This window comes from Phyllostomus discolor, chromosome 3, assembly GCF_004126475.2.
Source record: "Phyllostomus discolor isolate MPI-MPIP mPhyDis1 chromosome 3, mPhyDis1.pri.v3, whole genome shotgun sequence".
Classification (NCBI taxonomy): domain Eukaryota; kingdom Metazoa; phylum Chordata; class Mammalia; order Chiroptera; family Phyllostomidae; genus Phyllostomus; species Phyllostomus discolor.
Window position 1 is genome coordinate 89,229,948 of NC_040905.2, and position 13,783 is coordinate 89,243,730.

The following is a 13,783-nucleotide window of genomic DNA, read 5'->3' on the forward strand; positions in this document are numbered from 1 at the left end:
TCTAACTCTCTGCTGTCTATATTGCTGTTTTCTTACTCTGATGTATAAATTATAAACTTGAAAGATTCTTAGTATCCTGAGATACAATTTTTTTATCTCTATTCACTTAAAATATCTAGAATTCTTACAAACAACAGTGTTCTCCTTTCTTTAAAGTTTATTTGCTAACCAAATCTCTTCCTTGGTATAATGATTTACTTGTTTAAGCTATGGAAGTAAAAATTGGCCAGGACCTTGGAAATATAATCAGCCTGTTGTGCATTTTTTATAAATTACATGTAGCTAAGCCAGTCAAAATGCAGAGGCTTGTGTTATGGTTAAGTAACTTACTTTACTCCTTCCTGCTTACTTTAATAAGAAAACAACACTGCTCTGCCTGACATGCATTCAGAAAGGGTAGTTACCACCCTTCTATGTGGAACTGTCAGTACAAAACTGGCAGTGTGGATTTGCACTAAAAATAGCAGAGTACACATTACTGTCTGTGTTAGTGTTACTGATTGCCTTCTGCTGAAAAGGGATTATCATATTACACTTTGTAACTTAGTAAAACCTTGGAAATGTTGATTCTTTGAACAGAAAGTCTGAATTTGCTGCAAGATTGAATTATGAATATAAGATATGCATTTTTCTTTCAAGCATGTATAAAATTAAGGTTAACAAAATATTGCCTGCTAAAAATCATTTAGAAAGTTCACTATAACAAATAGGTAAGAAACAATTTTTCTTTCTAAGTAACCAATGTCAGTGATTGTTTACATTCTTATTCATTAAAAAGTAGTATCAAATATAGGTAAATTGAGCTTTACTGTACTACACAGTGTCGTCATATGAACAAGCTGTCAGGTGAGTTTTTCAGCTAGGGAATAATATTTTACTGGTATGATGTGACTACTTTAAAACTACCTCTATCTGGCTGGTGTAGCTCAGTTAGTTGGAGGGTCATCCTGTAGACCAAAAGGTCATGGGTTTGATTCCTGGTCAGGGTTCATACCCAGGTTGTGGATTCCATCCCTGGTTGGAGTATGTACAAGAAGGCAGCCAATCGATATTTCTCTCTCTCTCTTTCTCTCTCTCTCTCTCTCTCTCTTTCTCTCCCTGCCCCCACTGTTCCCTCTCTCTCCCTCCCTGCTTCCCTACCTCTCTCCCTTCCTTCCTCTCTCTCTAAAAGCAATGAAAAAGTAGGAAGTGGGGATGGCTGGGGCTGGGGGTAGTGGTGGTGGGGGGAATAGAAACAACTGTACTTGAACAACAATAAAGAAAGAACTAAAAGCAATAAATAGAATTTTCTTATAAAAATAAGCAATGAAAAAAATGTCCTTGGGTGAGAATTTAAAAAATAAATAAACAACCTCTAAGTCTTGAATTTAAAATAACAATTATTAAATAAGTTAGAATATTGTCTGTTTTTCAGAATGAAATTTTTCAGATGGGTTCCTAACAAAAAGATTCTATAGAAAAATAGCTTTCAAGAAAGGGTATTTGGTAAAATATTAAGTCTTTCCTCTTGAACAACAGAACAGGATTGATTTTTAAGCAGCAATTTAAGGGCAGAAATTGATTTACTTATGCCAGAATAATGACTGGTTTTAGACATAAATAAACTCTTTAAATGAAGCTAGAGAATTACAGGTTAACCTCCAAAAAGAGGTTCTGCTGATTTTTTGGTTGTGTTTTCTCTGTGAAAAAAAGTTTTAAAAAAATGCAGCTTCAGGAAGTTTATTGTAGTTAACATTGGAAACCTAGGAAATTAAACTATCTTACAACCCAAACTTAACCTAAAATGAAATAACAAATAACTGAATATGTATAATAAAAATTCAAGTAATTTCTGCCCTGGCCAGTGTTGCTCAGTTGTTTGGAATGTTGTCCTGTAAGCTGAAAGGTCTCTGGTTTGATTCCTGGTCAGGGCACATGCCTGGGTTGTGGGCCAGAACTCCAGTTGGGGGCATGGAAGAGGCAACCAATTGTTTCTCTCCCACATCAGTGTTTCTCTCCCTCTCTCCCACCCCTTCTTCCCCCTTCTCTTTAAAAAAAAATGGTTAAAGTCTCACAAAATCTGAAACTCCATGGAGCAGTACTGGAGTTTATCCATAAATAAGCTTACTAAAGAGGATCCCCTGGTAACTGGAAAAGCTCAGAACTGGTTTCCCTGATGAGAATGTCAAAACCTAAAAGACAGGAAAATGGAAGGGACTATCTGTGATTCTTCCTCTCTTCCTCTAGAAATGCACCTTCTTTCTGGCAGGAGACATGGTAGCCACATAAGAACCATTCATTGGTGTTTTGTTTTGTTTATTTCTTTTTAGAGAGAGGGAAAGGGGAAGAGAGAGAGAGAGAGAGAAATATCAATGTGTGGTTGCCTCTCATGTGCCCCCTAGTGGGGGCCTGGCCCTCAACCCAGGCACGTGCCCTGAATGGGAATTGAACGAGCAACCCTTTGGTTCACAGGCTGGTGCTCAGTCCACTGAGCCACACCAGCCAGGTGCATTGGTGTTTTTTACTTGACATATTTGTAGGTCATTTGGGGATTGTTTGATTTGTGGATAAACTAAAATGGATTTTCTCCTTTTGTAGGTGGGTAAGCAAGCACATTAAAAAGCCAATTCGCTCCACGGTCCTCAGCTTGGATTGGCATCCCAACAATGTTTTGCTGGCAGCAGGATCATGTGATTTCAAATGCAGGTGGGAACATAAGAATTGAACAGATACACTTAAGCTGTTCATGATTCATCTCTGAACAAATATTTTTAAGGTCCCTTTTTGCAAGGTACTCTACCAAGCACCATGAGGGACTCAGAGATATGAAAGGAGCTTATAATCTAGAAGAGGAACTTAAAGCAAGTGCATAAATCACTGACATAGAAAGAAGTAGACTTGGAAGTTTGGTAGAAGGGAGATGCAAGGGTGGGGACAGGGAGGTTTTCCTTAAGCAAAACATCCATGGTTTGGAGCGGGGGCAGTGTTCTCTCCCCCTGCCTCAACTACAATGTTATTTCTCATTTTATAACGCAGGCAGCAGACTCTGCAAATGCCAGTATGAAAGTAAGATTAACAAAACATAGCTGAACAGTATACTGCTGAGCTGTTATTGTGCTATTCATTTTCAGTTAAAGCTTTTTGTTATAGCATGAGGCTAAAAGAAACACAGCCACTTGGCTAAGAGCTTTAAGGATCATACAAGTAATTGCTTTTTTTTAAGTTATTCTTTATCAGCAAGGCTTTTTTTCCCCCTTTAGCCAAAAGAATAGCAAATAAATGCTGCTTCATGTTGAGTCTGTGGTGAATTGGGAGATGGGATGCATCTTTCTTTAATAGGCAATATGGAAAATATCCCAAAAACCTAGCTAGTCATTTATATCCATGAACACCCAAGAATTTTTTGTTTTGGATTTTTTTTTTTAATGTTTGTGGCAGTTTGACTGTGGGAAGGGGATTCAGTAGTGTCAAGGCACTTTTTGGAAAAATATTGGTTCTTCTATCAAAGAACCAGTGTAACAGAAAAGATACATAAATATTCTCTAAAGTTTTTCATCTTTAAAAGTTCCGTTTTTGTCAGGTTACCCCGAGTCATTCTAGCTCCCTTAGAGGACAGCTAAGTGTTAATGATCCATACCACCTAGGTCATTTGGCTATGTCTAAAAATCTGGTTGTGAGAATAGTTTACAATTCCTTTGTTAACAATAATTTCCAGGAATAAACCTTTCTTTGACTTGTGCTCCTTTGAGAATGGGTCTGTTCAGTTCACACTCTTGAGTTTGCAGCTGAGAACCACCTGTTCTTTCCTGGACTCAGATGACTAACATAGTAGTAGCCACTGTGATGCTGACGTAAAGCACAGTGATTCTAAAATGGTCACATCATCAAACTTACAGATAGCTCACTGCACCCTTCTCCTCTCTCATGCCCTGACTCTTCCAAATCAGCTGCTGCCATTGTCATTTTGGGGGGGAAATATTCTGGATCATTTAGGGAGTCTTTAAGGTCAGAAGTTTTTGAGAGAAACTTTACAAAGTAGATAGAGCAAACAAGAATAAAAGGATAGATTCCTAGCTGTTCTTTATCCCTTTTGCTTCCCACCTCAAGGAATTAGAGAAAGAGACTGATGAGCAAGCTGTAAAGGAACCAGTTCATCTCAGACCACACCTGCCACAAAGGCTGGACAGTAGGCCTCAGAGTCAAGTGAGCACAGCCCTCTGCCTGACAGCACTAGGGAAAGCCTGCTTGCTCTTCCCACAGCCTCCCTTGGCTTTCTCTTTGGATGTCCCTTTAAATGGGTTTATACCATTGGTTTATTGCAGAGTGGCAACTAGTTTCCTTTCTCCTACCATTTGACTGTGTGGGCTTCCTGGGCTACTGTGTCAAAAGGGATGGTGAAGTAGACAGACAGGAAAGAGTGCTGTGCTCATTTAGCCAGATATCCCAGGGGCAAAGGGCAGGACAGCACGATCCTCCCCCAGAATGTACACTCCCGGAGGGAAGGGCTTTGGGTATTCATTACTTCTTTTGATGCATCATAAGTACTCTGTGAATGTACATTGATTGAGTATGGATTTACCAAACTTGAATTGGCCTGCAGGCAACCTGGAACCATTCTGTGTCATAAGACATCTGTGTACTTGAACCTGTCCATCATATTTTGCTGTTTGTATCCTGGGACACCTTATGGCAGCTGCCTGTGACCTATTTCTATATACGTATATTTTCATTTACTTTTTCATTCTCTCCCTGCCCCTTAAACTACAGAGTGTTTTCTGCATACATTAAAGAAGTGGATGAGAAGCCAGCCAGTACACCCTGGGGCAGCAAAATGCCTTTTGGTCAGCTGATGTCAGAGTTTGGTGGCAGTGGCACTGGTGGCTGGGTGCATGGCGTCAGCTTCTCTGCCAGTGGGAGCCGCCTGGCCTGGGTCAGCCATGACAGCACCGTGTCTGTTGCTGATGCCTCAAAAAGTGTGCAGTGAGTATTTGCCTTTTGTTTTGAGTTAGGAAATGGGATAGAATCTCTCATCAGCTGGACTAAGGCTGCCCTTCCCTGGGTACTTATGCTGGATGCAAGCATAAAAATCTGACAGAGAACTGCAAGGAGGCCTTTAAAGTCACAGACACACAGTTCGATTGTCCATTCGGGGAAATTTTAAAGAGTTAGGTCTCACTTCTAGAAACAAATTCTTAATGGAAATGCTGATAATGGTTCCTTAAATAGATTATGTGTTCTTGCTCTGTGTAGTCAGTGAATAATGACTCCATTAGTTTGGGACTTTATTCAGTAATACTAAAACTGTGAAGCCAGTTCCTCTGATAACAGTCTAGAAGAACTGGAATTGTGATGATTCCTTTGTGCCTGCTCAGCCTTAAGGAGAGCAGTAGACATCTTGTTAGGCATCAGAAGTCATATTTGTTCACCACATGTTGGAGAAAGAATCTCCTTTCTTCACGCATCCTTTTCCATTTACAGCCAAAGGTAACCTACTTTTAAAGGTCTCCTGACTTTCCCTGGTTAGGTGGCTCAGCTGGTTAGAACATCATACCATACACCCAAAGGTCGCAGGTTTAATCAGGGCACATACCTAGGTTGCAGGTTCAATCCTCAGTTGAGGCACATAGGGGAGGCAATCAACTGATGTTTCCCTCTCACATTTATGTCTTTCTGTCTCCCCCTTCCTCTCTCTCTCTCCCCCTCTCTCTCTCCCCCCCCTTCCTCTCTCTTCCTCTCTCTCTAAAATTAATAAACATATCCTTGGTTGAGTATTTTTTTTAAAAGTCTCCTGACTTAACCTGTATACTGAGAACCAGTTACATCAGGTGACTCTGGCTCCCTCTGCTGCCCAGTGACAACAAAGTGACCCTTAAGAAAGAATATTTTTTCATAATGGATTTAATTGTATTTTTAAATTTTATGTTTCTTTAAAACACCCCCTCATTATAAATGACAGTCTTCTAGAAGATTTCTATACATGTATAGATACTTATACAGCTTTTGATTTTTAACATGAATGGAATTATGCTATACATTCTGTACAGTAATTTGCCTTTTGTCATTCAATAATATTTTCATGTTATAGTTATTTAATTTGTGTATAATTTATTATAATGCCTAATAAGCTGCTTATTACAAGCCCCTGTCTCCCCTTGTATTGATTTATATTTGGCTTTTATGGTCCTGCAAGTCATATTAAGCCTTCCATTCTTCCCTTTCTCAAATGTAAATATTTCACATAGTAAAAGGCAGGTATGCCACAGTGAGACCTTAAGACAAGGTGTTAAGATTTTGATCCAATATCAGTGGTATATGAGGTAGAGAGGTTGTCTCTTGAGACATAGTTTCCAAAATGCATCATCTTTTACATGAAGTTATATGATCCTAATTCATCAACCAGTGTGTTTTCCTGCCATATCTGTGTAACCTTTTGGCGGGTTACTGGAGCAGATTACTAAATTATATACTGAGTACTTGTACTAAGTTTGCATGTATGTCAATACACACACCTCTTGTATGCATGTTCCTGGCTGACTAAGACTTCGTCTTGTTCATCAGTAGCCCTAGCTCTTAACCCAGTGCCTGGCAGAAGAAAGAGTATAGGCATTCATAACCGTTTGTGGTCCCAGCCCTCTTGGAACCCACAGTGAGCACAGGCGAGAATAAAACAGCAGAATAAGGCATTCAGTCATGAGTGACAATAAGAACTTTAGGAGGTCAGATAAAGGAGAAGCCATTTTAGGCTGATATGGCCCAGGAAAGCTTCATGGAGGTGATCAAATCAGAGCTGAGCTTCAGAGACTGGGGTGGACTTCGGATAAGCAAGAGGAGCAGAGAAACATGTGGTAAAGGGGTGTGGGAGCAAAGGTAGAGATGGGGTAGAACAAGGGCCTGCGGGGGACCAACTGTAGACCAGTTTGTTGTGACTGGGGGGCGTTAGAGAGGAGTGGAGCATAGGCTAAAGATAAAGAGAGCGGAAGGCCTCAGTTCCTGCAGGTTACCTCAGGGCCATCTCATGCCTGAGATTCCTGAAAGACTAGGACATAGGGCTCCTTTTAAACATAAGTAGTCATTTATACTGCCAATGTCCCTGTGAGAATGGGTCCTTTGTCATCTTCTGTACCTATAAAGAAACTGAATGGTTTGTTCTAGCTCCATTTAACAAGTGTTCTTGTGTTCAGGGTCTCAACTCTGAAAACAGAGTTCCTGCCCCTCCTGAGTGTGTCATTTGTCTCAGAGAACAGCGTCGTAGCTGCTGTAAGTATTTCTCTTCATCTCTCCTTGTAATACACTGTATATAATTCTCCAAAACAGGAGCAGTGTGTTCTCTAGCACTAGCACAAAGTAGAATAGCATCTTAGAAGAAACAGAGCTAGCCTTTAGGAGTAAGAGATGGCTGTGGTGGTGAACGTTCTGCTGAGGGGTTGGTAGGTAGGCAGTGTACTCTCCAGAGACTGACTAATATCTTGTTTCAGGGCCATGACTGCTGCCCAATGCTCTTTAACTATGATGACCGTGGCTGCTTGACTTTCGTCTCCAAGCTAGATATTCCAAAACAGAGCATCCAGCGCAATATGTCTGCCATGGAACGCTTCCGCAACATGGACAAGAGGGCCACAACCGAGGACCGCAATACAGCCTTGGAGACGCTGCACCAGAATAGCATCACGTAGGTGCCACCAGCCACCTGGGGCCCCATGGGCTGGTATCTGATTTCCTGGATGTCACCTGTAGTCAGGGCCCTGGCCATCTGGAAAGAAGTGTTTAGGGACCAAGATGCCCTTCTTTCCCTCTGTTTCCTGACTGGATCTCTCTGAAAGTTCTGTATACTGCATGCCCAGACATCCTTTCAGGAATGAGAGCAAGAAGTTTGTAGCTTCCCAACTTTAGGCTCTTTATTTTCAGCTCATGATAGGGAGTGAACTATACCCACCTAGTCATTCTGTCCTTCAAGATGCAGACAGTACAAGGCATCCATGGCAGGAGTGTGAGCTGTTGTGGGCTCTCAGTGCAGTCTCTTCCCAGAGCTTGCTTTCTCAGAAACTTGATTGAGAATAAAAGAAATCTAATGAACAAAATAGAAACAGATTCATAGATACAAAGAACAGACTGACAGCTGTCAGAAGCAAAGGGGGTTGAGGGGCTGGGTGAAAAAGGTGAAGGGATTAAGCCACAAAAAAAATCCCATAGACACAGACAGCAGCATGGTGACTGACTGCCAGAGGGAAAGGGGAGTAGGAGGAGGTGGAAGGAGGGTACAGAGGGGAATAAACAGTGAAGGAAGGAAACTTGTCTTTGGACCGTGAACATACAATACAATATACGGATAGCATATTATAGAATTATATACTTGAAATCTATATAATTTTATTAACCAATGTTACCCCAATAAATTCAATAAAAATTTTTTCAAAAAGAGAGAATGAAAGACCTTTCTGAATGTCACATTTCTCTGCTAGTGAAAATAACAGGAAGATTAGTTACATCCTGTTTGAAAAGGTAATTCTAGCTACCATTTCAACCATGAATTTCAAGTGATAAATACAAGTAAGATATTTTAATTAGAGAAACAGAATTCCTTAGCATCATTATGACAAGCTGAAGAGTGTATTAGTTTTCATCAGGGACCTGTGGTTATATAAGACAATAGAACTGGGTTTTGTCCAAAAAGCTTAATTTTTTTAAACCTAGTCAGGAAATGCAATATATTCTTTTTTAAAAGATTTTATTTACATATTTTTAAAGAGAAGGGAAGGGAGGGAGAGAGGGAGAGAAACATCAGTGTATAACTGGTTGCCTTTCACATGCCCCTAACTGTGGACTTGGCCCGCACCGTAGGCATGTGCCCCGACTGGGATTGAACCGGTGATCTTTTGGTTCACAGGCCAGCGAGGTACCATAGGATATTCTCTTTTTGACTAGACCTTTTATATTGAGAGACTTTTAATGTGGTGATGATGGCAGGAAGAATAATGGGAACCTCTACACTTTCTCTTTGAGAGAATTATGAGTTCAGGTTTTGCTTTTCATCATGTTCAGTGGAAGGGACCACTGGACCTAAAGTAGGCTGAATATGTCTGTGCCCTACTGAAAAGTAGTAACTTGAAGAAATAGCAAAACTTTCTTCACACTTTTGAGCTTCTCTGTCTCGAATGACTTTCAAAGTTCTTGTGAATTTTTCTTATGCTCCTCTGCAGACTGTGTATCAGAAAGGAAACAGCTCTCATTGCCTCTCTGATACTTTAAGGCAAAAATAAAATGATAGACCCTTGTAGATTGACATGTTTACTTTTATTTGCAGGTACTAAGTCCTCTTTGCCCTAGAGCAGGTTAGCACGCTTTTTCTGTAAGGAACCAGATAGTAAATATTTTAGGCTCTTTGGGGCTATACAGTCTCCTCAACTCTTCCAGTGTGGTACAAAAGCTGTTATGGACAATGTGTAAATAAATGAGAGTGGCTGTATTTCAGTAAAACGCTATGGACCTGAAATTTGAATTTCATATAATATTCACGTGTCATGAAATAATAGTGTTTTTTCCCCAGTCATTTAAGATCGTAAAATCCATTCTTACCTCAGGCTGTACAGAAACAGATGATTTGCCATTTGCCACCCCTTCCTAGAGGGAATGTTCTAGTCATTTAAGAGGAGAAAAAAAAACATTGTCTAAGCTATAGAATTGATTTTCTTGGAAGTCTTTCAGATAACTAGACTGAGACAAGTTGTTTCATTTATCTGTTCCTCTGCTTTGCCTGGTTGGAATCTTATGGCTTGTCTGACTGTTGCTAACATTTATAATGATTAATTTCAAATGCAAGGAGAGCTGTTGGCTTATGTGCCCTGACTGTTGGAGAGTGATTTGGGAGTTTTTGTTTGACACCAGTTGGATTTTGGTTGTAATTCATCCTGCCTCTACAATTTTTTTAAATTAGTTCCCATTTCAGTCATAGCTGTGGTCCTGCCCACCCCCATCCCCACCCCCACTCCTGGGCAGTTTGCATGCTCTGGATTGTCTTTTTTCCATGTCACTAATTAATGCAAGTTCCTAACTTTACCCTCATTTCAGTCTTTTCTGGGCACCTGGTAATAAAATGCACTTGTGTATTTCATTTTTTTTTCCTTTGGTTGTTAAATGATCTTCAAATATTTTCCTTTGTAGTTCTTAACTAGCCAGGCATTCCACTGCACCATGTTGACATCATCTGTGGTGCCATGAAGGTGGCAGCCATCAACATATCAGCCCACAGTCCCCAGGATCTGTAATGGTTCCACAGAGTTCTCTGGCTAAAGATTGGTGCCACATCTGTCAGGCAGTGTTAACAATCTCATCAGTAGTGGTATTTCTATTGTACTTAATGTTTTTCTTTGAAGGCTTTGATGATCAGGGCACAGTCAGAAGGCACCACCTCAATCTCGACCTGTCTGTTCCAAATGGTCAGTTTCACTGTAATCCTCAGACCCTTCTAATCACTGGTTGCTTAGATGATATCATCACCAGCCTTTTTTGGAGACAGGCCCAGGGAAGGGGTGATCTTGGGGCCAGGACAGATGTGGCACCGACTTCCCTGCCTCATGTATACAACTTTGATTTCATTGGGATCAAATGAAATCAGAAGCCATATGCGTATTTTCTAAGTCAGATTTCTGCAGCCTAATATTAACAGAAACTTAGTATTCAGGAGTTAATAGAGTTTCTTTAAAATGTCCTTACACTATTAGGAAGGCTGGGGCTCAGTTCTACCACATACAATCTCTTACAATCCTTACAATCAATCATACCTTACAATCTCTTGTTTTTGCCTTTCTTCAGTCAAGTATCTATTTATGAGGTGGACAAGCAAGATTGTCGCAAGTTTTGCACTACTGGCATCGATGGAGCCATGACTATTTGGGATTTCAAGGTATTTTCTGCCTTTTACAACAAATCTTGTTCATGTTAAAACTCTTCCTGTGAGAAAAATGTTTTTCATTTCTTGAAACAAAATATCAAAGCCAATGCAAATCATAAATATAGGACAGTAGACTGTAGTTGTCTTTAAAAACCTAAAAGTCATTAGCAGGAGGAAACCACACTTTCCCAATGAGATAGAATACATACTCTGCTAGATGGCCATCTACTCACGGAGGAAGTGTTACGTGCTGTTTCTGTAGCAGGCCCAGTGTTGGGCACCAGTCTGAGTTTCACTATATAGATATATTTTCATGGTTTACACTAAATAATCTAATAAACATTGATCCAGTGCCCTCTGTGTGTGAGGCATGGTGCGAGGCACTGAGGATATTGAGATGGAGTCCCTTAGGGGCTTGTCTGGTAGGAGAGAGAGGAAGGTGAAGGGATTGAGTGGAGCTCCGGCAGAGAATCCAGTGCCTCCCTTTTTGCATTGCGGAATTTTGGAGGATGCATGGGCTGCCAGTGCTGCAGGGGAAAGCCACATCTCTAGATGCAGTGGCATTTCAGGACACATGGTTGGGGACGAAGGGAGTGCACAAGCATTGCAAGCTGCAAGAGCAGCCTGTGCAGGTCAGGCCCAGAGCTCAGAGTGTGCACACTGCATTCAAGGCACTACCAGGGGTTTGGACTGTGGTGTGAGTCCTATAGAAGCAGAAGGTGGGACTAGAAAAAGAGAGCTGTGGTATGGTCAGGGAGAGGAAGCTGGGCTTTGTCTGCAGACAGCTAGGAGCATCTCCAGAGCCAAAGTAAAAGCACCCGGCTATAAGGCACGAGTGGCCTAGGAAACCAAGGGCTCCAGGCAAAGGCTGTTGAGTCCAGCAAACAAGTGATGAGGATATGAACTGCAGCTGTGGTAGGGGTTGTAGCCAGGAAGCTCTGGACTGGAGAGAGAGGAGGCCTGATAGAAGGGGGGTAGTGATAAATCCAGGAGGACTCTGTATGTTCCAGCTTTACAGAATATTGCTGTTGTGCATTTCCATGATGTTTTATATTTTTTCCCCCTCCTTGGGTCAAATACATAGTATGGAAAAGCTTCCAGAATATTCTGGAGAAACAAACTGCCTTTCTCTAAAAGTCTCTTCACCCATTTTTTACCTTCATACGCTTTAAGCCCTAGGCATCGTGGCTCCTGTGTAGTTCCCACCACCTGGGTGGTTACATCTCTGCCCTTTATTCTTTGATCCCTCAGGCCATGTCCTTTTCTCTCTTGATGCACTTGTGTAAGCTAGCAAGTCCCAGTGCAGTTTTCTCTTCAGTCCATCCTCCTTTGAGCACCTGCTGTGTTGTACAGGCAGCTGGCTGCTGTGTGGCCTACAGAAACATAGAAGTCCCTGCCATTGGGGCATATAGAGTATGGTGAAGAGGCAAGGGATGTGTGCACAGATGGCCCTGATCATTAAAGGCCAGTGACGTAGATAAGGAGGTGTGTGCCCCAGGAACACAGAGGAGTGTGCCCAGAGCCTGTGGGCTGGGGTGGTGGGGACAGGGAAGGCCTGGAACAGCCAGCCGTCCTAGAGAATCTCTGTTGGACAGAGTCCTGGGAGAGTGGGTCTCAGATTTGGGGTGGTGGGGGGAGGGTCAAGGAGCCTGCACCTCAGCTGAGGAGGGGAGGGGGAGTGGTATGGCACTATGGGGAAAATGCCAGGATGGACAACCCTCAGTAACCATTAATGTTCTTCCTGCCATTGTCAAGACCTTAGAGTCTTCCATCCAGGGCCTTCGGATAATGTGAAGCTAAGGGAGCCTCCCCGATTCAGCGGGACAAACTGACAAACTGCCCACGGCAGCTCCACCATTTGCATGATGGTGAGGAGAGCCAGCCACAAGGAAACACTGAAGACACATATCTCGAAAATGTTGTTTGTGTGGTTTTGTTTGAATATAATTGGTGAAAGTGTTGGTTTTTTAAAAGCAGTGACTGGGTTTTGTTTGTTTTTTGGTTTTTTGTCTGTTTATTTTTTTTTTGGTTTTTGTTTTTGCTATTTCATTCCTTTTTTGACCAAAGTTTCTCTTTTAGTAGTTTATTATGGCAAATTGTCACACTAACTTAAAAGAAAAGGTGGAGAGATATGTAAATTGCTAAAAAAAATGAAATAAAAATACTGAATGTGTTTGGTTTTGTTTCTTAAAAATATTTCTGTTTTTAGTAGAAAAACTGGGCCAGCTCTTCTTTAGACAGTTTTTTTAGATAAAATCTTAGATTATTAGTTTCTTAAATTGAATACAAGTGTTTTTTTCTTCAGCCAAAAGAACAATTTATTGAATGCTATCTTTGGCATTGCAGTACTTTCACAAAGCAGATGTACTGTCCCCACATTGCACATGAGGAAACAGAGATACCCACCCCATTAAGCAGCCAAGCCCAAATGGGAGCTACTCGTAGACCCCATGGTCTGGGCCCTGGGCCCACAGCAGGGGCAACCATAGAAACAGGCACCTCTAGGCACATACTGCGAGGAGAGTGTGTGTGGTAGGAAGAGGAAAGGAACACATTATCATTTTGGTGTAGTGATTACTGTGCCCAAGCTAGGTTATTTTCATCATAATTAAACATGGAGTTTGACATTCCAAGGCTGAGACTCTTGAGAGATGCAAATATAAATGAATAACAAAGTGAAATACAGAGTAGCCCCTCGAGCATGGCCATGTTCTTGACCTCACTGGCCCAGGAGAAGTAGAGCAGTGAATGAAACCCAACTCGAGTTTTAGGACACTGGTAACAGTGCTTCTCAGAGGATGTCATGATATTCTCTGAAGAGTTATGCTGCCCTTTTGGTGACTGTGGACACATTACTCCCCTCCAGAAGAGAATCCAGCTCCTGAGGTGCCAGCTTGGTGGGCCTGCCTCTTCCTG

At 41.5% G+C, this 13,783-nt stretch overlaps 1 protein-coding gene across 1 annotated transcript in view; it reads left to right on the forward strand.

Annotated features, from left to right (window-relative positions):
* Nucleotides 1–13,041, forward strand: part of ARPC1A (actin related protein 2/3 complex subunit 1A) — a 29,305-nt gene extending 16,264 nt beyond the window's left edge. Inside the window, exons 5-10 of the mRNA XM_028512047.2 lie at nucleotides 2,578–2,685; nucleotides 4,747–4,959; nucleotides 7,161–7,236; nucleotides 7,455–7,648; nucleotides 10,789–10,879; nucleotides 12,623–13,041. Coding sequence (XP_028367848.1) covers nucleotides 2,578–2,685; nucleotides 4,747–4,959; nucleotides 7,161–7,236; nucleotides 7,455–7,648; nucleotides 10,789–10,879; nucleotides 12,623–12,661 — 721 coding nt within the window. The 3' untranslated portion in view covers nucleotides 12,662–13,041. The remainder of the gene's footprint in view (nucleotides 1–2,577; nucleotides 2,686–4,746; nucleotides 4,960–7,160; nucleotides 7,237–7,454; nucleotides 7,649–10,788; nucleotides 10,880–12,622) is intronic.
* Nucleotides 13,042–13,783: the final 742 nt, after the last annotated feature.